General features: G+C 38.9%; 1 protein-coding gene across 1 annotated transcript; it reads right to left on the bottom strand.

The window, feature by feature from the left end:
- Positions 1-27295, bottom strand: FAM3C (FAM3 metabolism regulating signaling molecule C). Its single transcript, XM_084205646.1, has 10 exons — positions 27169-27295; positions 15269-15328; positions 11016-11120; positions 9930-9959; positions 9413-9536; positions 6857-6915; positions 5283-5333; positions 4751-4835; positions 2658-2784; positions 1-1638 (listed from the first exon to the last, which is right to left on the bottom strand). The coding sequence occupies exons 2-10, from the start codon at positions 15279-15281 to the stop codon at positions 1549-1551; spliced, it is 684 nt and encodes a 227-aa protein (XP_084061772.1). The 5' UTR covers positions 15282-15328; positions 27169-27295; the 3' UTR covers positions 1-1548.
- Positions 27296-27814: the final 519 nt, after the last annotated feature.

Raw genomic sequence — 27814 nt, 5'->3', positions numbered from 1 at the left:
AGAGAACAACTCAGAATCCAGTCTTACTCTGGTAACAGAGAATATTTATTTTTCTTACAAGGTAATTTTCAATATTGCTTGAAAATTTTAGTGCACAGAATTTGACTCAGAAAACATCAACAATAATACTATTCCAAATGCCTCTGTCAAACTCACTGTGGGCTCCTGAAAAATACTTTGTGGCTTTTGCCCTATAGTACTAGCTTGAAGTGTTTGAGGAATATACCAGAATTCATAACACAAAGCTTCAGGAGATTACAGCCAGTTCTGTGTCAGCCCTAATTTTGTGAATATGGATATGATCAGTTAGTATGGTATAATTTAGTTTCAGGAAAAGTTCAAGCTGGCCCTACTTAAAAGAAAGACAAGTTTAGAAAGAAAGCAGGGTCTTCACACAGCTCTGATATAAGCTAAAGAATAAGGCCACTTAAACTTGGTCCTTTTTTTGCATTAAAAAGAAGGATGAGGGAAAGATTGTCAGTTAAGCTGACAAGTCACACATTGCATAACCCAAGACACACTGCTCTCTCTGACATTCCACTCAAGAAGAGATTGCCTCAGCCCATGGGAAGTACTGTAGGTGGTGAAGGTGCACAGCTGTGTACCCTGACACAACTCTCCCTAGAAGGCAGACTGCTTTCTAACAGGCTCTTTGTGATGGGAAATTTATTCCTGATTTAGAACTAAAAGAGGAAGCTCTCCCACGACACACATCCACTGCATGACCAGCCCTAGGGAGAATCCACACTTAAGCAGTGGTACAGAAGCTGCAATAAAAAAGGAAAAATTTAGCCACAGTACTGCTGCTTAACCTGCCAGTCCCTTCTATAGAGCAAACACTTTCAAGTTAAGTACAAATTCTTCCCAAGATGCTTTTAAATATCACACATACTATTTACATATTTACCTTATTTCATCCCCTAAAGAAAGAAAAAAAAATTCTATTGTGCCCTTCATGGCATATCTGTATTACACTATCATGTAGTCTGCCTTTGCTGATTATTCAGTTTTGATAGGGGACTACAAAATAAATTTTTGGAGCACTTGGTATTAGAGTAACCAAATAGTTTTAATAAAAACTGACGATGCCATTAAAAAGGCAGAGAATAAAAAAAATTAAAGCTCCTCATTAATGTATTACTAAAATCTGCAATATTCCACCAAGTTTACATAGTCACAGCAACATTGCACTGTTAAGAGGACAGTACATTTGTCAGAATCTGTTTATTGTCCACATACATTATTTATTAGCCAGTTATCTACAAGTATTATTTACCACAGGCAAACTAAATACTGTGCTTTTAAGAAACCTGCATAGAAATGATTGGATGTTTCTTTTATTTTGGACATATTTACAAAAAATTTCTATGTGTGTCAACAATAAATAATCCCAATATTCAAAATGTCAGTGCTCATGCACACACTGACAAGATGGCTGCATGCTTTAAAAATAATTTTTACAGTACAGTCTCCTTCATAGCCCTCTCTCTAATAATAGCAGAAAGTGCATTTTCTTCCATATTCTTTTTCCTTTTCTTCTGTTTTCATTTAGTCTTGCTTCTGAGGGATACAGCCTTCCATCTCAACAACTTCTGGCCAGCCTTCATACTTGTTTGTGTCCTTGTTATTCTTTATATGCTATAAATGGGAAATATCAATCTGCCATTAATGTGAAGTCATTTATCCTTTTGCTTTAACTCCTAGCTTTAAGACATGTACTTATTTTCATGGACAAAGAAAAGGCCATGGACAAAGAAAAAACATTATTAATGCTTCTGCTTTCAATCAAACATAATCTGTAAGAATTCACCATTTAAAGTAACTTGCTCAAACGAGTTTATGGCAAAAGTTAAGCCATACAGGGAAAACATTTTTAAATTTTATTATAGATGTTGGCTTAGGAAGAGAGAAGCAAGGAAATGACCAAATGCATTGAAGCACAAATCACTAGGTAAAAAATAAATAAGGATACTAAATTTACAGGGCATTGAAAATGAACAGTGATATTTGAAAGAACATTTTATTTGTCCACCAAACAACCATCTACAGTCAGGTAAGACATTATTGCCTCCAAGAGTCTGCCACTGTTTCTGCACTTAGTTTTTCCTCCCTTACAAAGCTGGCAGAAGAAAACACATCCTTACTCTGCTACTACAAAGCTACTTCTACCAGTAATTAAAGGCAACATTGACACAGGCTGAATTGTAACAGCTGAAGTACGGGAATATATTCTATTTCCCAAATTTTGCGATGGCAGCAATTTGAGAGAAGAGCAAAGCTAACAGCTGGGAACACCAATACCTCAATTACCCACTTATCTCTTGGAAGTTCACCATTCTTAGTGCATCTAATATACAACTTGGGCGGAATGCTTTGAATTCTTCAGGTTAATTTGATTCACTAAAAAGATGAATAATCTATTTACTGTCATAGTAAGATCTACACAATATAAGATTTCTTTTTCCTTATTTATGAGTCACCAAAGAATCTTTTTTTTTGTATGGTCAAAAGGAGGAAAAGGAAAAAATCTGAAAATAATACTGTGTGCCAGTACTGCAATAGATACCCATCTTGAACAAATGCATGGCACTTACAAAACATGCTATGCCTCTATTAATGCAAGCTGTTAAATTCCAGGAAGGTAAAGAATCACAAACCTGTTCAAATGGACTTTTAGTCTTAATTCCTTTCCCACCACAGAAGACCCAGTTGTCCCTGAAGCCCAGGTTAGTAATGGATGTGCTTCCTAAATCAGCGATCAGTCTCCGTGCTTCCTCATTAAGCCTTGAACAAACCAGAGAAGTTCATATGTGAATAAAATACATGCCCTTGGAGCTTTCATTGCTCAGTGCACCAGTCTGCTTTGATCCTATTTAATGTACTTTAAGTCAGTCAATATTGGGCAAGATCTATCTCTTGGAATCAGGTAAGGCTAGTTCTGAAACCCCCTGATGCAACAAGCGCTGCTCTTTTGTACTCTAACCTCAAGGAACCAGGATATAAACCTAGCACTACACCAACAAAAGCCAAGAACCCTCTCTTGTGAGAATTTACACATCTCGAGTTCTGTTAGCAGTTCTCCAAGCAACTAAAAAAGTCAGCCTTTAAAGTAAACATTGTTTGCAGGCTCAAGCTGAAGTCTAGATGAAGTAAAAGCTATTTTAGATTACAAGAATGAATTGAGTATTTGAAATAAGTTTTCATCTGCTTGGAGCAGTTAATTCGAAATTCAGAATGCTGCCTCACAGCATGGTTCAGTGCCTGTAAACCCCAGTAGGATAATTTTAGTATCTAAAGGAAAACAGTTTTGTAGGATAAGATATCATTCCAAAATCTCCAAATAGCAGCTCTTTATTTCTTCCTTTAAGTTACTAGATGTGCCTGATTACCAAACAAGACACAAAGCTTCTGATTACTACTACCTATTGAGATACAGCTGTATGATTCACTTTAGCCAAAATTATGAAAATTATTAAATACTGTGCAGGTTATTTGCCCAGCCCATACTCCAACTTTCTCAAGCATTAGGGCAGCTTGATTCTTCACAATTTTGTTTCCAAGTAGTGGCATTTATATTGTCTATCAACTACCAGTGGTAGTGGTAGTATTGTCAGTAAGCAGTAGATCCTGTAGATCCAGTAGATCCAAGACAAGGCCAAATGCAACTTCTTGCTTAGCTGTATTCTATCTGCAAACAAACTTTCAGAATCATCATGCTTACTGAAGCAAAACTAACCCTACTAATTACCTAAAATTTCAAAGAAGAAAGGGAAGAAGGTAAAATGTAAAGTAATAACACAAGTAAACAGAACACAGAGAAGATCCAACCATCCAACCTTGGCTAATACTCCAGTAAATTACTTCCTTCTTCCCTAAAAGCAGTCAATGTAAACATACTGGACTATTTACTGTAAAGACTGCACACTGCAAAGTCAGGACTTAGTCATAGGGAAGCTGCTTCCATATCAAAAATGCAGACAAGCTGTAGACAACAAACTGAACCGAAAGAGGGAAAAAAATGTACAGACCACATTATGAAAAAAGTTAATTATTAGTAAAACAACAGAGGAAAAGGAAAGAAGTTTCCATTTTCACTGTGAAATGCAATCCTTTGGATAGGATGACTTAAGTGAGGAGTAGATTATAATACATACTCCACAGTGATTTTTAGTATCTATTGAAATTGACTCAAGTTGTGAAAGTTGGAAGACAATGTTTCAGGAGACCTTAACCCTCTTAGGCTACATCTAAATTAATAGCTTTGGGATGAAACAGTAAAACACTCAGGACAAAAAATACAAGGTACACATTATTAACTTCTGTGACTTCAAATGTAAGGATACAGGCAAGGCTGGTGGGCAAAGGTCTCTGCCATCCTGTAACCACCAAATTCTGTCTTGGAGTTGATCTGAAGGAAGTGCTGGATGGAACAGACACTTTCAACCCAAGTATGTTTTCATAATCATGTTCCTATGCCTGGACCTATCTGAATTTACCAGCCTAAGACAGAATGAGCCATCAGCAATAGAAAAATCAGCACACCTATATCTGCTTAGTTTTTATGTGATTTCTGTTGCACCCAAGTCACATCTGCATCATAAAACTAATAAACTGAAAGTACAGTTTCACATCTGTCATCTTGGAAGGACAAAATCTTATTAAAAGTGGTTGTGTGATAATGTATTTTTTTCAGTATAAAACAGCATGCAAAATTTTAAGCAACATTTGCTGTTTAAAATTAATTACATACTTGGTTGCACCATCATCATATGTTGCCATTAACACAATTGTTCCATCCTGGATGGTCTTCAGAAATTCAATAAGTGGTGCCACATCTGAAAGAAAGAGAACATAAAACTGTTTAATAATAAGCAACAATTATGTATTTAAACATCTGCAGTGTCTTTCTGCAAAGACATTACTTTTAAGAATATTTGTAAAGATAATATATATAATTTTTATATATAGAATATATATAAAATTTACAAATAAATCTTGATAAATTATAAAAATATGCAGAAAGTGTTTAATCCTTATTGTGTAAAGACATAAACATTAATGAGAACTACTCTGGAGAACAAGTCTGTTTGATTAACCACACCATTGCCTCCCACCTCAACTACTCATGTTTCTTTAAAGTTGCACTCTCCTCACAATTACAAAGGTAGAGGTGAAGCACTCCCTTAACTATCATCTTAAATCCCACAGCAGATGGAGTCTGGACAAGAAGGAAGAAAAAAGCACATTTGTTGTTTCTCTCTGAGCAGTGTGGTTGCACCTACCTCCTCCCCACATGTCAAAGAACTTAGTATCTAATAATTCTCCAGTTTTACCTGAAAGAAAGAGAAAAAGAAGCATTTGGTGCAATCAAATATAGCCAAAATTATGTCACAGATTACATGCCCAACTCCTCTTACACTCTTTCAGACAAAGTGCTGCAGAAGACACTGCAGACATAAATTAATTATGTCTTTTATGGAAACAGTGCAGTGGTTTGTGAAAAAGTGCAGGGAAAGGTAAGAGGAAAAAAGTGAGAAGAACCACAGAAGTGTTGGAGGCCAGGCTGGTTACAGCTTTAAGCAACCTGGTCTAGTGCAAGGTGTCCCTGCCCACGGCAGGGGGTTGGAACTGGGTGATCTTAAAGGTCCCTTCAAGCACAGACCATTCTATGATTCTAGGCAAAATTCTGATTTTGCTTCAAGTGGGATGTAAAATAAATGAAAAGACCCACAAGCTCGAAAATCAACACAGAATATTCACTTCACATATCTGCCTTTTTTTAAAGTTGGTTTTGCAAAAATAGACAGTATAGTTATAAACTGCCTTTTGTGCCATATGGAAAGTCACAAAGATTAAAATTAGACTCCATGTTTTGCTATAGACTTACTACTGTAAGTAGATTTAAACATCCAGAATAAATAGAAAAAAGTGGACAACATAGTATATCGCATTACCTTTTCTTATTATGCTGTCTACAAAGGAGTATTTGAAGGAAGGTGGAGTTTTTTTTTTAATAGATACATTCATTTAAAGTTTGGAAGACAAAGAGAAAGACTGGAGCTATAAAATACAAACATAGGTATTTTGCTTTTGAACAGGTTGAGACAATTTAGGAAAACAACATAGGATTAGGAAGTATTGTTGAAGTTATGTTTCAGATGGTGTAAATCTGAGTACAATCTGCAAATAAAAAGAATTTATATTGCAGTGAAATGACAAAGTGCTATCTCAGTGCTACAAGGAATTGTTTCCTGCACATTAAAGACAAATGTGCCAGTGCTGACATTATGTTCAGCTTTCAAGGTAACACACAGCTAAACTTGTTTGGCTTTAAGGAAAATTACAAACCCAGAACACAATTACTTAACAGGATGCATTTATGGACAAAGTCTATAGACCAATTATACTGATTCAAGTGAGGAAATAATTAACTGGTCTTTGTGTGTAGTAACAAAACTTTTAAAGATGCTAAAGAAGTTTCACTGAAAACAGAGCAACAGAAGAATGCATTCTACAGTATAATTAGTGGTGGCAATACACAAGGTCAAAAAAAGTAGCATGCATCTCTTTTTCTGGTTTTGCATTAGGAATTTATCTAAGTATCAAAAAGACAGTCACCACTGCACTCCACATTACTATTTTTACAACCCATTTTTAGAAACAAAAATGCACTGAGTTTTTCTGCCTTGTTACAACAAGGTGTCAGTGCCAGTATCTGACACTATCTCAGTATAAATAAGCTGAGTACTTCCTTTTCTCCTTGGTGCTTGCCTTTCACCATCCCACAGTATTTCACCTTAAATTTCAGAAACAATTTGAAAATGAAGACACTCTGCCCACTTAAAATGTCACTTACCATTGACCAAGGCCATATTTATTCCTCTGCCAACATTATTTTTTACTCCACTCATTAAACTGCAACAAAATAAATATATTTAACTGAGCAATCTTCTGATGTGAAATATTTCTGTTCTTTAAATAGGATCAAGTTCTAAGAGAGACATAGTTAAAAGACATGTTCATGAGTACTTAAATGAAACAAAATCTCCTTGAACTAATCTGTGTTCTTAAAGCACCACTGAATTAAGAATAATACATCAAGTATCCCCAGTTGTATTGATTTAATTTGATTGCTGAATCATGGTTTAAAAGTACATCTGTATATTAAGAGTGCCACAAAAATAGTGTTGTTTATGTAGTTATATTATTAATGTTTTGACAAATAACCAAATATTAATTTGTGGAGCTCAGCACAGACACATAACCAACATTTTAAGCTTTTTTTTTTTGCAAGCACACAATGACCAAAAATGAGTTAATGAGTTTAAAAGCTAACAAATTATGAAAGCTCATTCCTGCTGTCCTGTCTTGGAAGTACGAAGAACACAAAGTAATCAGAAAAAGAAAAACCTTTTTGCAAGTGTGAGTTCACAGAATATCTCCAAAAGAAGAGCTGCTCAAGAGGAAATTAGCTTTTTCCAGAGCTCTGATATATTACTTTATACCCTTGAGACAACTTGTGCATCATCACAAACACAACAGGCTGCAATGCAACAGCTCCTCACAGGAGGGCAGCCCTTCATCAGTTTTAGAATTCTTCCACAAATTTACAGTCTGCAAATTGAGAGCTTTTGAACTAGAGATAAAACCTCTTATGAGCAAAGCAGGAGATCATATAGAATCAATCAAATTTCCTGGTGGACACTTAGACATGACCAGTTCTCCTCTGAAGGAATTCCGAAAGATGTTTGCCAAGGAAAGCTGGACTTTGGAAGCCAATAGCTGTGCAATAGAGTGCCCACTTAGAGGACTTTTTCCAGCAACTACTTTTTTTTTTTCATCACTTTCTTCAGCAAAATATCTAGTAGAGGATTTTTCTTTTTTTGGACAGAAAAAAAAAAAACTCTTCTTATTTAATCAGTCAGCAAGACATTAAAACAAAACAACAACAACAAAAAAAAAAGACTCAAAAATCCCAAACAAAACAACCCTAGAATCCTGAAATTAAAATATTAGTTGCATTCCCACAACTTTTAATCATTGAATCAGCTTAAGTCTTCACAGATATTAAGCTTCCTATATTAAGCAGCCAGAAAGACACAGAAGCGTGTTTTGTAACACCAGCAGAAATACCAGGCTGAGATTAGATCAGCCTGCCCAAGGTCATCAGTAAGACTGGGCAGTGGAGGAGCAGCCTGCAGCCCGCTGGTGCCCAGGTGAGCTCAGGCTGAGCACCTGCAGCTGCCCAGCTCCGCCGGTGCCCTGCTGCAAACTGACTCCCACAGCAGCCAGCCAGCTTGGGCTAAGCCAGCCTTACAGAGGAATGCTACTTAGTGCTAAAAACAGTCCTAAGATCCCTGGAGACTAGCCTTACTTGGGAGAATAAAGTGATTTTTTTTTTAAATACATGTATTATCCTATTTACTGTATTCTGTGTGGTGCTGCTGTTGGCAGAGAAGCTGCCATTGGCTCTAGAACTCACTAGCACCAGCTGCTGCATGTGCTGTCTGTACTAATGCACTGTGAGCTGAGACACAGCTAAACTGGAGTAGCTTAAATGCAAGTGGAAGGCAAAAGTGTTCAGTGTGACTGATATTTTTTAAAAAATCTCCTTTCAACACTAACATTATGTCTTTTCTGACATGTCACCTGCAAAATCAAGTGGATTAGATTATAAGAAGCTGCACACTCAGGTTGTTCCTGCTCATTATCACCCAAAGAGAAAAAACAGTCTAAAAATAAATATTAATATTCCCATTATGGGGGTTTACTGAAAAGTGCTCAGTTAAATACTTTATGCACAGTATTACTGATAATACTGTGTGAAAAACAGTATTAAAAAGAGAACTTAAAACCAAACTGTGTCTCAAGCAGTTGTTTTCCTCATTTCACAATTATATAGTTTATTAACTTTAGCTACCATCAGCACAGTTAAATAACTACCATTGATTTAAATACTATTTTTCCCTTTTGAAGTCAACCTTAGAAGAAAAGTAGAAAATATATTCTGACATTGGTACTGAGGCAATATAGTTTAAAATATTACTTGCAAAAGACAATACAATTATTCCTTGAATTACTGTTAGAGGCACCAGGACAAGTTACTTAGAGACAAGTGTGCATCTGACTTGACAAAGCCTAACTAACCCTTAAGTCTGTAAACCTGAAACAAAGTGCAAGCTATCTTGCATGTATTAAAACAACATGCATATCTGCATTTACTGCAGAGCATTAAGTGTGCTTCATCAAAGATAAAGTTATAATGCAATGTGACCTTTTCACGTCACAAACTTTGACATTTGTTTTACAAACTGTTTGCAAAAAAAACCCTAATCTACCCTGCTGATTTTGTGTACAAAGTGATCTAAGTATTTGAAAGAGACACTTAGAAACAACAGGTAAAAATACTTACACATTATCCTCTACACAAATTTTAGGTCCTACTACATTTGCTGCTCCACTTGACATTTTGAATGCAAAATGCTTTTCAGGACAAGCTTTAGAGATCCCACACTTGTATCTTGGAGGTTTTGTAGCTTTCAAAAGGAAATAAACCAAGATTTTAGAGAACGCCACACATAGGCCAACCGAAAAACACATTCTGAAGGAATTCAAGGAAGAGAGCAAACACAAACACTATCACATCTGTAGTTACATAGCAGTTTAAAATAATCTAAGTTCCTGAAGCACCTCATTATTCCAACTTCTTGTTGTCACCCTGCTGCTTGCTCTGGCACCATCATCAAAAGCCACAAGCCAAAACTACAAAACAGACTTTACCAGAAATTTAGGAAAATCAGGAGAAGAGGAAAATTAGTTTCTGATTGCATTTGAAGTGTAATTAAGACTTTCTTAACTGGAAATTCATCAGTCTTTCTGTTATTAGCAAAAGCAAGGCACAGCAGTAATACATGCCTATGAATACTCACAGCGTGCAGCTGCATCCAATGCTGATCTAGCTAAAATGAAAAAACAAAGTTTTACAAGATGTTACTATTAAAGTGTCATCTGCTATATCATATCCTATAAATGTAAAATCTTTCTGTACCCCTATAAAAACAACTTTTATGCATTAGCAGAATGAAAGTGATCAGAAATCCCATTCAGAAGCACTGCTTTCATTTATGGCTCTTAGAGGGTCATGGAGTCAAAAAACCCACAGAGATCCAAAACCTCTGGGAATTTAGGGAGTTCAGGGGATTAAAGTGAAATTAATCCCCTCCTTATAGCTTCACTGGGATGGGGTTCCTTTCACCTAAACTGGCAGCCTGCAGTTCAGGTGTATTTCAACCCAACCATTTGTGACTCCCTTTCCTGAGACACGGAGAGACACAAGTGCCCCCACCACGCACACGTGTGACTGACACCTGAATGACAGCTCTGTCTCAACAATGATCACTAGAGATGTCTCTGCTGACTGCTTCAGATGGCAGCTCATGCTGCAGTAATCCACAGTTAAAGAACATAAACTCCACCCAGGTACCAAACATCGTCTGGGGCTTTTTTTGGTAATAAAAAGCACCTTGAAAGAAAATTCTGGTCCAAAATAGACTCTGAAATTTGAGACACCTCAACTGCTAATCTTTATCTGCGTAGCACATCTGAAATGTTTTGATTACTGCACATTCAACTTAACACAGTAGCATACCTACACAAGAGACAAAACCCCCCAAAACAAAATCTGAATCTCTTTGGCAGTAGCAAGGCAGAGCACAGATTTCCAGAAACATGATTCAAGTCACCTAATTTATTACTCTACACTTAGAATGCAATTCCAGTAAACAAAAAAAAGCAGGTAAAATTATATCTTGGGAGACAAAAGAATCAATATTATTATTTTCATTTTATACAGAAAATAATTTAATACACATATTATATGTAAAAAAACAAGCTCACATATTAAAGATAAACACACTTCTTAAATTGAAGAGCTCAGGCAAAACTAACATGATATTCTTGATAAAGGCTCAAGTAAGTATTAATAAATGTCCAGAGAAAACAAAGTTATCACTTACCAAATATGTGTCCTAAGTTTGCATCCATTTTTATTTCAAACACTTGAGATATGACATAAAACGTCAATAAAAATATTGCTATGACTACTACCAACTTTGCAGCACCTGTTAAAGAGACAGAAAAGGTCTCAAAAAATTACCTGCAAATGGTAACATTGGTTTACCAAAATTAGCAACATGAGAAATGTGTATCAGATTACACTCTGGGGAACACAGAAACAGGATGACAATTTGTGGACCTACTAAACAGAAAAAAAAGATGGATATTATGGATGGATATTATAATGTAGGATGTAACTGCACCAATGCATCAGGTTATGCAATGCACTCTGGTCTTAACTTTCTCTACCCTCATGCTTTCTCTGACACTTTAGTACACCAACTCAGCTCAGCAGCCAGGAGAAACCAGACTTACATGAAAATCCAGCTTAACCAAATGAACTAAGATGATCTACCTGGCTGCTGTCCAAAGGCAAAATTCCCACCTCCCCCATTCCACTTGCATGTTCTTAGCCATGAGTACCTGGTTCCTCACTGTTCACAAATACTGTGCCCTCAAATGGAGCTAGCTCTGTTTTAATATATGGCCCAGACTGGGTGATTAGGGATCTGTTTATATACTGCAACTTGGCTACTATGGTCAGTCAACTCTGAGTATGACATTAAAAAAAACCAACCAACCAAAAAACAACAACAAGAAAACCCCAAACCATCAGCCAACCAGAAACAAGCATTCTCACTGACTTTTCAAGAAATGTATATTAATGACCTTCAGAAAGCAAGTTTGATGACTCAAAGCCTACTTTAAAATAAGTAAGAAAAAGCAGTACCTCTCCTGTCTCCCTTTTAATATACTGAAATAGGCAGTTCTAAGTTTTACAGGGCTAAGTTCCTGCAGTGCTGAATGGCCAATCTACTTCCTGTGAGAAGAGCTGCAAGCACCCAACCACAGCAGCTTACATCTGAAATGGAAATGTAAGTGATACAGCCACAAGCCCCACCATTTTTAGCATAATTGCATACATTTTTACAGAAAACTCTGCTCTTAACTGACTGAGAGTACAAGGCAGGTGAGGAGGCATCTGATCAACGCCCTGCCTTCCTATCTCACCACAGTATATCAAACTGGTTGGAAGCATCAACCTTAAAGCATGCTTCTTTTTCTCAGATTGCCAGCCAAATCCTTTAGGAAAAAAACCAAACTTATAAACTCCTGCAGATCTCAGACTGCTGCTGTGATGGGCTGCTCAGAAAATCTTAAAATAGACAGATTACTCAGCCTTCAGAAGGATGAGAGATGCTAATCAATCCTCCCAAATGGCTGAAAAAAAGATAAGGGGATAGAAAAAGAAAGATGAAGAAAGATGCAAGGGTTTTTCGCTTGTAGCTTGGTCTTTTTCATGTGTGAGCACACACATTATGATGTAAGAAAACACAGGTGCAAACCTAGCTTAAAAATATTATGCTGGAACTCCAAAGATCAGCGCACTTGAAAGGAAGGGAACCATGTGCAAACACAGGAGAAACAGATTATCTGAACATATGTTAAGAAATGGGGTAAAAGTTTTCCAAGCAACACTGCTTAAAACCACAAGATGGTACCTACCAGATTTTGGAATGTGTCATCTAGCAAGTGGCATTTGGAGAGCATGCTTTAGTATCTAGTATGTAAGATGAACAAGAACTCAGTCTGAGGACCAACCATCCCCTCTACCCTATATTCTAAGCTTTTCAACTGAACTGCAAGTGCTCCCTTCAAAGGAACAGTAAGAAATCTCCTAGAAGGTTCCTTAAGCATTTGAACCAAAACTGGCATGTTTGCTACAGGTGAAGCATCTATAGGAACTGCCATATCTACTTTGCAGTTTTTAACAAAAAAAATAGTTGGATGGAAGGGAAAAAAAACCACCTAAACGTGTGGAAAGTAATTTTCCAGGTGAATCAGGTACCCAAAAATTTGAACATTTTCCAGTTCTTTATCAGATTCACTTTAGCAAATTGCTTTCAGTTATACATATTGTGGATAATAAAGCAAAATTAGGAGTAGTGACAAAAATTGTACTCGTTAACAAGCTCTTGGAAAAGGTGTCATTTTCTTCTAGAAGAGGCAACAGTTTCTCCTTCTGCAAAATAACACTGTAACTACTGATAAAAGTGCAATGCACCAGAAACTCGGATTTATTCCATTTCTACACAGGCTATTCTACTGCGACAAAATGTCAAAAAATGTTTTCTTTTAATGTTATATTTGCAAAGATCTTATTTTTACAACCACTATCCCTTCTGTCAAGTAGAATTAGTTTCTTAAAGCCTGTTCTACAATAACTTAGTTCTATGGAAAGGCTCTTACAGTTCTCAAACTCCCAGTGACCATTCAGAAAGTTTCAGACACTTAAAACAGCACATAGCAATTTTACTGATGTGGGGAAGAAATGGCTTAAGACAACCATGTCTTCCTTATTCCTTCATCATCCTATAGAAATAGCAGCCAAAACATGTCAAGCCATGGCAGCTTAAGCAGTCACAGCTACAGCATTTTAACAAGGTGACTGCTCTTCCACCATCCCAATTCCAAAATGAGTTTCATTAAACACCAATCAAGTAGAACAGCAATGCCTGTTATGCCAGTTAAGTGAAGTGTCCCCTGACAAAATCTGATGAGGATACCAAACTAAGCAGAAAGAGGCATGTCTAAAGGGAGAGCCAACCTGCAGGAACACCTGGATAGGCTGGAAGAATGAGCTAACACTAAGAGTGAAGTTCAACAAGGACAAGTGTAAAGTCTTCCACCACAGAAATCAGAACCCAGGAGGAGAGAACAGACTGGAATCTACCCAGCTGGGGAGCAGATGTGTGGAAAAGGACTGGGGTATTCTGGTGGACAACCAACTCAATATAAATGGAGGGCGCTGACAAAGAAGCCAACAGGATGCTGGGCTGCATCAGCAAGGGAATCACCAGCAGAAAGAAATAAAGCCATTATTCCTCTCTGCACAGCGCTTGTCAGGCTTGTTACACTCCCTTTAGTGTTGGACCCTGCTATTAAAAAAAAGAAAAAAAGACAAAGACATGGACAATCCAGAGAGAGTCCAACACAAAGATAATCAAAGGACTGGGAAGCCTGCTAGATGAGGAAATGTTGAGACTGCTGGGTTTGTTCAGCCTTGAGAAAAGAATGATAGGAGAACTTAGTACAATGTTCCAGTATTTCAAGGGTGGCTACAAAGAGGATGGAGACTCCCTTTTTGCAAGGAGTCACATGGAAAACAAGAGAGGTAGTGGGTACAAGTTGTTGTGAGGAAGTTTCCAGTTAAACACAGGAAATTTGTCACAATGTGAACAATCAGCCATTGGAATAACCTCCCCAGGAAGTGGTGGACTCCCCAACATTTTAAAATCTGGCTGGACAGACTGCTGGGCTAGGGCTCAAATTAGAAGAAGTTAGAGCAGTATGAAAATTATAGGGTAAAATACAGCTGCTACTTCCTGGATGGAATGCTGTGAGTATGCTCAAAACCTATCCCACAACAATTCCATACATACACAACCTGCAACCTCAAGCACGTGCTAACAGGTGAAGCAGAGTGGAAACACCTTGATCAGCCTCTGTGGATATCAGATGGTACTTGGTAGCTGATAAACCTGCACAGCACCTGTCAACCAAGGGAGACAGGAGCAGGTATCTTTCTGCTGAACCAGCAACTGCGGTGAAATCACTCTCCTGAGGTGAGCTTGGTTCTTTGTAACTTAATTGTAATATTAACTCACAGCATCATCCCAAAGTTACCTGCCTCCAATGTATGACCACCCCTCACTGAGCACGTGCTCTATATTTTGACTCCATCTCTAACAGCGAAACAAGAGACTTTTACACCAATGAGTAACAAAAGTATGCATTGCCAGAGGCACTCGAGATCCACCCAAATGAAAAGGAAGTCCATTGAAGAGTCCCCATAACAGGACACAGATTAGTCAGGCACTTAGTCAGGCACAAGGGTCTCAGCTTTCCTGGTGTGCTGACAGACTAAACAAACACTAAAGGTTTGAGGAAATTGCCATTTTTCACATGACAGCTATCTTGTCTAGAGCATGCTTCAGACAAGAAATGTCCGACCAGATGATTCTTGAGATCCCTTTTAGCCTGGTATTCCATGACTCTATGACTTTAAAACCTTATTATCACAACTCGTGGATGTTGTCCATGGCAGTTGTTTCATAAATGACCCAAGTGTGATTTTACTGAGAGTACTTACCTGCTATTCTCATGTTTAGTGTTCAGCAAGCTAACGACACTATTTCATTAAAGCAGCCACCTATAGGAAACAAAACAAAACAAAAAAAAACCCATAAAACACAAAAAATAAAACACTTCACCATAATTACAGCCAAAAAATGCACTTTTCTGATGAGCAAAAAACCCCATAGATTTTCTAGTCAATAAAATTAATGACTGTTCTGAATACCTATTTCTTAACACTCACAGTAAAGGGAAGATTTAATATGGATTTCTGATGCCTTGCTTTCATTTGTTTCTCCACAAAACAAGTGTTCTGAAAAACCACTAATTTCATCTAATCCCCTATAAATTCAGTTTAACTTTCAGTCCTTCAATTTGTGACCTAAGTACTTATCAGTGCTCTAAGCAGTCTTTAGTTCCTAAAGTTATGGGATGAAAGTCAACAACTCCACCTGCACTCCTTCAAAACCCTACCTGCTTCTGGGTGCAAGTTGCTATTTGGCAACACAGCATAGAAAACTGTGCTTTGGAGAGAAAAGATTTAAGCATTGTGATCTCTAGGATACTACAAAAACTCTATTCAATGGAATTGAAAGAAGGTCAACACTCTAGTCTCTGCATTACACAAACATAATGACACATTTGTCACTCATAGGTACAGCCAGAGGAATAACATGATGGTCAATGATGACAGAAGCACCAACCCTAGTACTCCAATTATTTCAGAATAAACTGAAAACCACTCCAAGCAAACAGTGCCTAAGCATTCAGAAGCTTCTTGAGAAGAGCATGTCACCACACAGAGTCAAAGTGGGCCACAAACTCCACAGGCTCTGAACAAAAGCTCCCTCCTCCTCCTCAAGCAGTGCAGGGTCCAGGGGGCATACCAGATCTGCCCTCTACCTGCAGAGCCAGAGCTGCTCCTGGCTCGGCTCCATGCTCATGCTGCACTGAGCCTGGACATCTGGCTCACCTTTCAACAAGATCCCTGAATGGGGGGAATCACCTACACTAAGGGCCCATGTGAAAACACAGCTCTCACTCCAATCCAAGCAGCTGTCCCAGAGCCCCATCACAAAAGCTATAGCATCCCTAACCCTCTGCAGCCCTATGCCACGATTTTGAAAAACATCAAAAACATTATCTTAGAAATTATTAGAAAATACGCTGGCATTAGAAATACAAATTATTTGATAAGAAGCACCAAAACACCCACATAGTTCTTGCAGTCTATAGAGAGAAAAAAAATCTAGGGAGAAAAGATTGGTATTAAGCAGAAAACCTTTTGCCTGCACTTAGTTCAGTATCTTCAAGTCAGTGATTTGTGTCCAGATCCTCTTTGCCAAAGACTCAGTCACTTTGTTCTATTCCTTCAAGTTTACAAGAAAATGGTCAGGAGAGAAATAAGCAAGAAAAAAAATTGCAGATACAGAAATATTTCTTTCTGTTCTATTAGAATTTGAAAATACTTACCACCTAAGCTACAAAGTAGAGAAATGTTTTTGAGTGCTAATGTTGTACTGTAAAGGAAATCTCACAGCATATTATAGACCATAATATATCCATTTAGCTGTAGCCTCACATATAACCTCATATAATTACTTCTTTCAGTGAAAGCTAGTATTTATCTGTCTTGTAAAAAGGCAAAAGAGAATCTGTCAGGGCAGATAAACTAATTTTATTTCAAAGTCTGTGAACAGAATTATTTTAGGCTTCTTCTTCCAGACACCCAGAAATATATCAATGTTACAATAAACACTGGCTGTACTTTGAACAGCTACAAGCTTGTTTTAAGTCTGCACTAAAAAAAGGAAGTTTCTTTCTTTGTTTTACTCTGAACAAAAACACATAATGAATATGAACAAAACCAGAAAGAAGAATCTAAGTGAAACAATCACGTGACCTAACCTTGACTGCTTTTATCCCAATATCCCCTTTCACCTATCTCAGGAATCATTATTTGTTGCAACAAATAAGAACATGCACTATTTAAGTGTGGAATGTGCTTTGATTTAGAAAAAGGAAAAATGAGTATGCTATGCCTCAACTTAGAAGGAATTTTTAAAATTTAGTGATTCTTTTCCTAAATTACAGTATAATGAAAAAGCATGAGGTTTGATTTGCCAAATAATACAGCAGTGCTACAGTACAAACAAATATTGCACAGCACTTTCCAGAAGCAGGAAAATAATTTATGGACATCAAGTCCTTTCCTACATTTTTATCTTGATTTCTTTTTTTTTAAGTATTTCAAGACAGAACAGGAATAAAACAGGATAAGCTGTGAACCCTTCTAAATGCTTATGGACCATTACTCCACATCTTTGGTATTAGACATCATAACCAAAATTAGAGAACTGATTAGAAAAATTAGTTTGGAATTTTTAATAGTGCACATTTTAGGATCATTTAAAAACAAAGAACACAGGATCACAACTGAGCTTGCTCAAACTCAGATGCACATAAGCTGTACCAACAACATTCCTTTGATTGCTTTAGAAATGGGCCAAAATAACCCAAACACTATTTTTCTCTTCTTTGATGTAATATTCTACCAAGCAGAGGCAGGAGAATTAGAACCTAAGTATCCTCCTGACTTAGGAGTGTCAAGTAATACAGATAATCATTTATTGCTACACCATTCTCTGTCAGGCAGTACAAAAAGGCTCCCCTGTACCACTTATTAGAGACTGAGGCAGGATGTGCAGCCCATAGCAGGGCTGACAGGCAGTGTCCCCACGAGTACAGCAGAGCCCCATAGGGATGAAAGGGGCAAGGAAAACACCACAAAACAAGCAACAGACAGACAACATCAACACCTTCGAGCTGTAAAGTAAAATGGCTGGGTTGGGGAAGCATTATGTAACTTAAATATAGATTTTCTTTTTTTTCCACACTGTTTTCTTAGCGCAAAACTTAGGAAGTTTTTCAGTCAAGGTCTACAATTTGGACAGCAAAAAACCCAAAAAATTCTCTTGTGCATCAGTGCCTCAAAAAGTTATCCACAAAATAACCTGAACAGGAGAAGACAAGAAATTAGAGGTTATAAATCCTTCTTGAATGCTGGCCATGTCATTGTCCAGTTCCCTGCATCGAGCTGCACATCCATCCATGCAGAAAAAAAAAAATATTCATTCTCGATACAAACTACTAGGGAGAGAATATACAGAAAGACAGCTCAGTGCTGAGGCTACTGGTTGCTTTTTTTCTGCATCCTTGTGTATCATAACCCCTAAAGACAGTCTAAACTGCTCTCCATAGAGCATAGAAAACAGTAGCTTACAATAAAAAAAAAAAAAGGAAGAGAAAAACAAAGGACTTTCCCCACCCACTCCACTTGTGTGCTATGACATACTCAACAAAAATACAAAAAAATTTAATAGAAAACTCCACAGAGCTACTGCATGTATTTTTGTTCATACCTAAACTAGTTTCAATAAGTAGACCAGCAGATGCTTGCTTTTAAAAGTAACCTGTGTCTCTTGAGGAACCCTGCTAAGTCCTTCCTGGAGGAAGCTTATAATGACTTTGTTTAGGAAAACTACAAGCCTATAATCCTTCCAAGCAAATTATCATATTTTGTTAGATGATATAAAATTTCTAACACACCAAGACTGAGTTCTTTCTACAATCATGTGTCAGACAGAGTGGTCATCATGCAAGTTTCCCTCCTAAAATCATTGTGCAAGAGGAAACTGCATTGAGATAATTGACAAATTAACAGTTCCCAGTCATCCTGCCTCACTGACTTAACACTGAATGAAGTGCAGATTTCAGTTCCAAGCTGAATGCAATTCAATTTGGTTAATTCTTTATCAGGCTTTTTTCAATGTTTGTCCAGAGATGGTGCCATGGGACACACTTCACTGGGGCAGGAGCACAGCCTCTGCCCTACTTACCAGGCAGAGAAAGCTGTGGCCACTTGCCACAAGCTTTGGTTTAAAAGGGGTTTCCAATACGATTGTAATTAATGTTTTGAAGGATGATAATGAAACATGTAGATTAGTCTATTTCATTCCCAGCATAATAGAATTTCCATTAGCAACTTGGTAACATGAGTGGATTATGCTTATAAAATGGGCACACAAAAACAAGCAAAGATGAGAGGCAAGAATTTAGAAGGTCAAGATCATTTTGAATTCTGACCTTAGCTGATTAGGAAGAGGTCCCAAAATCAACAACGATACTTAATGAAGCAGAAAGTAATATACTCAAAAATTGACATCAAGTGCAGCAAAATAAGCAGCAGAAATGGAAAAAGAGATTACAGCAGCTCTCTAATATTGGGGTCAACAATGTCGTACTGCCACAAAAGTGTAACTGTTCATTGTGAACTGCACTGATAGGACTGCTGTGTATGGAACAAAAAGCAATTGCTCTGCTCTGCCTAAATAAACAAAAAATACCCTGCTCTATGTGCTATCTTGACTTTTAACTGGGGCCCATGTGCAGTTTTTTTCCTAAGTCTATCTCAATGCATAATCCCCAAATGGAAGAATCTGGATAAGAATTACATGACCTAAATAAACCAACTAAGGGATAAAAGAATCAAGTCTGCTCTGTAAGGATGCAAGGCACTGTGAAAGAGAGAAGTCAGGATCAGACATTTTTATCTCTTATCTTCAAGGTGTAATTCTAAATTTTTACAGAAATAAATCTGTATTTTTAAAAACACTATTAATTATAGCAAATCTAAAATAAGTATTAAAGACATTATTACTTTAAATATCTATTTTTATAATTTAAAAAATGCTAAGAATAACTGTTCTCAGTATTCTCTGGCTGCTGCTTACCTATTTGTAGTTACAATATTAAAGAAAAACAACCTTACAGTTACAAGGATAAACAAAAACTTTAAAAGGAGGCTCTAAATCATCATAAAAGTCTGGAAACAGAGACAATTTTTCTTAACAGAGATACAAATCTACAAGGTGTGAACTAATATCCCCTTCAATATTAAGCCCATATTTCTATACTATTACATGCAAATCTGTACTCAGGTTATAGAATATTAAATGTGTGGCAGCCTGAGCTGCTTTGCATTCAGTTCAGGGTGAAATTTTTCCCACAGATCAGGACTTAAGTCTTTGTACACTTTCTAGCAAGGTCAAATAATGTTATAGCTGGTTTTCTATATATCTGCTATTTGTTAATATAAGTACCATAAACTATATTGCAGTTAAACTTAGCACCAAAAAAACCACAAACCTCAAAAAAATCCCCAAAACCAAAAAAAAAGCAACAACAAGAAAAAAAAAAATCACTTGAGCTTTTATTTTATTTCCAAGACTTCAGTAGATTAGGACATTGTCTTTTGTTGATTTTTTTTTTCCCCCCTAACACAAACTGCATTCCTCAATGATAAGAACGTGCATTTTAGTCCTGACAGAGAAGACCAAAAAATCCTTCAAACAAAAAAAAAATTAGCTTTTCATGCCTAGTAAAATATAATCAATGAAACAACAGTGTGTTTAATCCAGCCTCTGTTGATAAGATATTTCAGTGTGGTACGTTCAAGCAGTCCAGAGCAGTAGTTTTTTTTTTTACTCAATATTACACAGTGAATTAGATATGTCAAGGACAGCATTAGCTATTCTTATGTGACTTCTGGTTTTAAACCAGTGGTTGTGCCAACCTGGATTATATGCTATGGACAAAAGAACTGAGACATTCAAAACCATTTAAGACTACTTTATTTAAATGCAGGATGCATTTTTTTACCCAAATGATTGCTTACTTTTCTGCTAGGCTATGAATACTTTTACAATATGTTTACAAAATTAATTTAATTTGAAATTAGTGAAGGACACACATGGAAAAAAATTACATCTTTAAAAAAGTAAATAATATAACTCATTTTTATTGTATAATCATGCAACATTTGTGTCTTCTGGAAATACAGGCTATGACCCCAGTAGTTGCTCCCTACAGGCAGCACTCCAACATCCATACAAATTCTTTGAGGTTCTGGCAGAACTCCACATAGGGAAAAGGTTTGTCCACACAGAAAAATTTAGAGACTCAGGAATACATAGTTTCTTTTCTCCTTTGTGACAAATGGTATCATGAAGTAAAATTATTAATTTCTTATAAGAATCATGTTCTTCCATATACATATCAAGATTTATCTTCGTATTCTAGACAATGGAATCAGACCCAAAGTGTTTGCTTGTAAATGCAATATTTTATTTTGCTTCTATCAAATTATATCTGCAACAAATGAATGTAGATACATGTAGAAAATTGAACCCAAGCTTATTCCAAAATTATAAATAGATACTCCAGCTACTGTTGCATGTCCTGTGTTGTGACTACCACTCTGTGGTTTCACTTTTAGGAAAGGAAATGCACACGAGAAGCAGCATTGTGCTGGAGTATTTTGAAACTTAACATGCAAAACAAATCTTTCCCAAATGACATGTCAAATCACTGTCCATACAAGCTTTTGCTAGTGGCATCAAGCCAGTACTTTCACCTAAGGCAACACACAGACTAGCCAGTTTCCAACACTGAAAAATTCTTTTTTCTGAATCACGAGAAGCTGAGATAAAAGTACTAAGGCGTTCATTTGTCCCACAGAGAATGAAACTTAACCCACATTCCTTCTGCAATTAAAACAACAAAACCAAACGAATCCAAGAAAAAAAAAGAGCAACACAACCAATAAACAACAAAAAAAATGCAGCCTTATAAGCATTCAATCTATACTTTGAACTCTTCTCAATTATTACAAAAATTTACTATATAGTTATACATATAGTTAAGAATGTGATTTACAGTCCCTAAAACCCACACTATTTATATGTGATAAAGCAAATTGTACCATTGCTGCTGACATACCTATTGAAGAGAATCTTCAATAGGTATGTGTTTCATGGGGTTGGATAATATCACATATGGAAGTTCAGATAGATAAAGTCATCAAGGACAAATTGCTGAACATCATCCAGCAACTTACTTCTCCACTTCATCTTCCAACAAAGTACATGCGGATCTCAGGAGGAAACTGGGGGAAGGCACTCCCCAGTGACAGTCACTGCCCACAGCACTGTTGGTGGCTCTAGTTCATCTTGTTCTAAGGGACACCGAAATCCATGCTCCACTGTGGAGCCCCTTTTCATGGACCCATCTCCCACGTGAGGTAGCATTTGGGTAGGTTCTGTCCCTCTGCAGGATTACAAGAGCACGTCACTGGCTGGGCAGAGCAGCCAGCAGAGAAAGCGCTGCACACCGGCTCTGGGAAGAAGGGCAGCAGCAGGCTCCACTCACCACACCGTGCCTGCAGGACACTGCTAATGGCACCACACTGCACATGAGAGACTGCTGCTGGTGCCTGACAACCTCCATGTGCGTGAGGCACCCAAAACCACTGCTCCTGTGGTGCAGGCAAGTCATTGCTACTGGTCCATAACAGCGCTGGACAGGCCATCATTTGTGAGTGATGAGGTGAAACATACTTGGAAATGGAGAGGAAGTCAGTCAGTGACATGATTCTTAACACCTCTTCCTACTGAAGACACACAAAACAGCCCCAAAACCTGTGGTTTCTATGTTTCTGAGCATGAAGATATCAGAACAAAGATCCACAACCTACATTCTGGCTAGGTGCAATCTTAGAGCAACCACTACCAAAACCATAAGCCATATTTGAGAAGAATATTTTCACTGGAAAAAAAAAATCTAGGGACAATGTGTTCTTTTTTGAGATGTTATAATCTAAGCATCATCATGAGTGGGGAAATCTAAAATTATGCTGCATAGCAATTCACTGTGTGCCATTACCTATGTAGAAATTTACCACATTAGGAACATATGAACATCTTTGAGGAACAGCATCCCTCAGTGACAGAAAGGTGCTTATTACAGTGACCTTACCACTGACACTATGCACAGCTGACACTAAGATGCTGATATGCAACCACTGCGTACTCTCACAACTCCTGATGAGATCCCCTCTGGACCATAATCTTCTAGGAGAAATTATCTAACTGTTATGTGAACTCCTTTAATAAACCTCTGCCTGAATCAACTCAAATGCAGTTCCAAAACCATTCACATGTCACCAACACTCAGCTGAGCAGCCATGGCAGTTCCACCAACCACCTCCCCAGAAAGCAAAGAGTATCCATGTGATCCAAAAGCAGAATTGAGTGCCAGGGAGCAGGTCAGCAGCTTTCTAGCAGCAGCAATACTAGCAAATACCAGCTTAATAAACATTTGTGAAATGTTGACTCAACTAACTGATGATACCAAAACAGATCAAAATAAAAAATAAAATAAAAAACCTTTGCTACTAGGAGATGGTTACTTTCTCCTCACACAAAAGACAACTGGAGAGAGTGTGGGAGAAGGGAAGTAAACCAGCCAGCAAGTCTTATGAATAGAGGTGAGACTAATGAATTTCAATGTTAAGATTTTAACTGGACTGTCACGAGCACTAGCATGTATTTGCACATGTAAACATTGTGCAAGTTTCTGCCACTAATACTGACTCAACAATAACATCAAATGCAGGGCAAAGTTTACTCCAGCAGCTCTCTCACTCCTCATAGTCTTACAGAAGTTCTGCTCTCTTCCACATTCTCTTGGCACTGAGGATATTTGAGGCCAAGGCTGGAAAATGCTATGATGCAGCTCAGTCTGCAAATTAGGATACAAACTCTTTTTGTATTATAAAAATACAGTACTGTATATGGGGAGCAAAAATAGTTGAACAATTCCAAAAGAGTAACTATTGTTAATGTGACAACTTCAGTGTGACTGAATTTCAGGAACCTTGGGTGAAATACCATTTGATATAGCAATCCACCACTTATTATAAACATCAATGAACTACTGAAGAAGGATATGATTTTTAAATTTGTGGATAACACCGAGACACAAGCAGATGGAAACAAATTACAGGGTGCAATTAGAGTTACAAATTACCCAGAAAAATATTCATTTATTTATTTAAACAAAAAAATTCCTAAAGTCCGCTCAGGATGCATATACCCTTAACAAAAGTATGAGGAGGCCATGCTTGGATTCTTGGTCAGTCACAGAAGTTTAGATGATGAAACAAGAAGCCAGGGGCACCTATTTATAGGTTACAGATGCTTAATCTAAGAAATACTAGGAAATGAGATTTTCAAGCAGCAATACCAGTTCAAAGTTACTTCCTCATCACCCTTCTATTGTGTCCTCATGCCATGAGATCTCAGGCATATACAGTAGTAGGAAGCATGAAAATTGATAAGGTAGGTGAGCGCACCTGCCAGGCTGCTCTAGCTCACATGATTTTGCTCACTAAGGAAACTAAATGTAGTAAAAGAGAATATAACTTTGATAATAGATTAGAGGACAACTTTCAGGACTGCTGAGAGGCAAAGAGCAGCAGCATTGGGCTGCTAGTTTTGCTCACCCATGTCGTGATCTTACTGCAAGACTATCGCATTTCCAACACTCATACAAATTACATTTTTTCTGGGAATTTATGTACAATCTTGGTTTTTCAACAACATGACACTTTTCAGATAGTTCCTCCTAAACTGCAAAACAATTACAATAATTCCAATAATGTTGACAGCAAAACAATTGTCACAGGCCTAATACAGCTGGCCACTGGCAGGTAAAACATGAGGTTTACCCAATAATTATGCCTCAAGTCCTACACAGTCTCAGCAAATTTTAATGAAAAACTCAGAACCGACCACACATATGACTCATGGACATACTGATTACCAATATAACTCGAAAGACCTGCAGCCATTACACTCACATGTCAATTCCCTGACTTCACTGGACCTACAGGTTTAAAAACCAGAACCTAAGTTCTATTTGAATAACAAATTCTCTTTGATAAATTTAAATATTTAAGAACAAGTTCTCTGTGTTTGCTGTGGAATCATTTTATGGTCACCTAATCTTCAGGCTGCAGTATAATTTGAAAGTAGACAGGTACTTTTCCACAGTATCAATCCATCTTATGATTTTATTGAAATTAAAAAAAAATAATTCCTGCATTGTTGTATTTTCCCCAAAAACCTGAAAACTAAACATTCAGGAATTCACTTTTTAAATATTAATTTTCCACAGTTCCACTAAAATTTTAAGCTCTGTGTACATCATCCCTCCCTTCTATAAGCACTAATAATTCTCATTAAATGTGGGTGGCCACTCAAAGAGCTGTAGTCGGTGGCCCAGTGTCCAAGGGATTAGAGCGGTGTGTCTCTGAGTATTGGGATGGTGATTAGACACTGACACAGGTTTGCCAGAGAGGTAGCAGGCAATCCATCCCTGGAAACACTCAAGCCAGGTTCGGATGGGGCTTTAAGCAACCTGCTCAAGTGGAAGGTGCCCTGGAAATAGATTGTCTTTAAGGCGCCTCCTAACCCAAACCACGTTATGCAGAGCACACACGCCCTGAAGCACTCGGGCCGCACTTAGAGAGGCTGGGCAGGAACTCGTGGTTCCATGAAGCAGCGATTATTATCAATTTACTCCGATTATTATCTATTTACTCCGCACTCTCACTGGGTGAAGTGGTCAGGACTTTTGCAAGGAGATGGAGGCAACGGCCTGCGACCAACAGGTGCTTCCTCGGTCCTGCAGTGATTAGATGTTATTACATGACAATAGCAAGCTAATAGCTTGTGAAGAGCCTACCTGCAGGCTTAAAGCGAGTCACAAAACTTGTTCTGCCACACAAACAACTATGCAAATCAACGGTTAAAAAAGATTTCTCCATACTTAAAAGAAACCCTAAGGGAAAATATGTGCTAATGAAGATACTCTCGCCTTGAGAAGTTTCGAAACCTTTTAAACAAGAAAACAACATGACGGTCATTAGGTAGTTATTTCTGGCGCGGGTCTGTGGTTTTGATACTTTTTCTAAATAACTCCACAATTAGTATTAAATAAATATTTTGTTAAAAGAGAGGAGCAGTCAGCGGCATTCATCAGCAAAGAGCTACCACGGGCTCCAAGTCTGTGCGGCATAACAGGCCACGCAGAATATTAAAATACCTGGTACATGCAAAGATCTTCACCCAAGTCTGGAGTTATTACGTGGTGATTTAACGTCTTTTAAATGTGAGAAAATGGCAAAACAAACAAATCAGGTGAGTTACATAGTCCCTTAGTGGCTTAGCCAAACATATGGTAGCATTTATCTAAGAGGAAAAAAAAAATATATAATTTCTATATGTTTTCCTACTTCAGCAACTCAGAGGCCAGTAACCAAAGGCACACAGGCTGCTCCGACAAGTATCTCTCTGCAAACACCACATCCAACTTCCTTAGGAGTTCAGAGCTGCCCTCCGTAACGATGCATTTTAACTAAACAAGAGCTGAGCCCTACCACTCATGGACCAACAGCGTCCGCGACCCGTACTCCACAGAGGAAGCCAAGGGAACACCACCACCGAGCAGCAGCACCACAGCGTTTTCACCGAGCTGACTGTGTCAGCAGGAAGGGGCTGCCACGCTGCCAGCCTTTCACTCATTTCCCTGGACCGGGCCGTCCTGCCGACCCGACCGCCGCCGCCCGCCGCCGCCTCCCCCTCCTGCTCCTCCTGCCGCGCGGCCCCGCCGGCAGCGCTGCCCCTGCCCCACCGCCGTGCCCCGACCCCCTCGCCGGGCTGGGACGGCGGAGGACGGGACGGAGCCCCCGCCCAGCGCCCCACCCGGCTCTGACCCGCGGCCCCGGCCCACCTCACCCTGCCTGGGCGGGAGGGGATGGGGGAAGGGCCGGGCGGCCCGGGGAAGGGGCACCGCCGGGGAAAGCCGGCAGCGGAGGCAGGGGCTGGCAGCCAGCGGCCGCCCCGCGCAGAGGAGAGCGATGCGCGCCCGGGCGGCGGAGCAGCGGCGGGATGCCCGGCGGGAGACGGGCAGGGGCCGCTCCCGCGCAGCCCCGCGGAGAACGCGAGCACCTACCGGGGCTGTGGGGCGCGGACAGGTCGCGCAGCGTCCCCTCGGCGGCCGCGCCGCGAAGGCTGCCCCGGCCCGAGCAGGAACCGAGCGGAGCCGCCGCCGCTGCGCAGCCGGAGAAGGCGCGGAGGGCGCACCCGCACCCGCACCTGCCCCCTGCCGGTGGCGGACCGGGCCCGCTCCGCCCCGCGCCCCGCGCCCCGCCTGCCCGCCAGCCCGCCCGCGGGCCGCGGGGGCTGCGCTGCCATCCCCTGCCCGGCCCGGCCCGGCCCTGCGCGGGGGAGCCGCGGGAGCGCCCCGCACACAGCGCGCCAGGCGTGCCCCGCAGTCAGCCTGGTGCCCGGCCCGGGAGCGACATGGACACCGAGATGTTTCTGCTTCTTTTCTTTTATATTTTACCTTTTCTTTTAGCCTTTTTTTTTTTTTTTTACCCAAACACACCAGAAGTTATCTTCTGTTACTGCAACAGAAATGTAATTTTCTGTTTTAAAATGCAGTCCAACCTTTTTCTTTCAAAAACACTGTGATAGCAGGACTGAAGCAATCTGTGTTTTTTGCAGAAGAAGAAAAGATAATCCCTGTTTCTTCTTTATCCTTTTTTTTCCGGCACTGATTTTCCTCTAACCCCGCCATGAGTTGGGGTAGGTAGGGA

Source organism: Fringilla coelebs (assembly GCF_963513975.1).
Source record: "Fringilla coelebs genome assembly, chromosome: 5".
In the NCBI taxonomy this organism is placed as follows: domain Eukaryota; kingdom Metazoa; phylum Chordata; class Aves; order Passeriformes; family Fringillidae; genus Fringilla; species Fringilla coelebs.
Note: the sequence above shows the minus strand (reverse complement) of the source record. Positions and strands in the feature narration are given on the sequence as shown.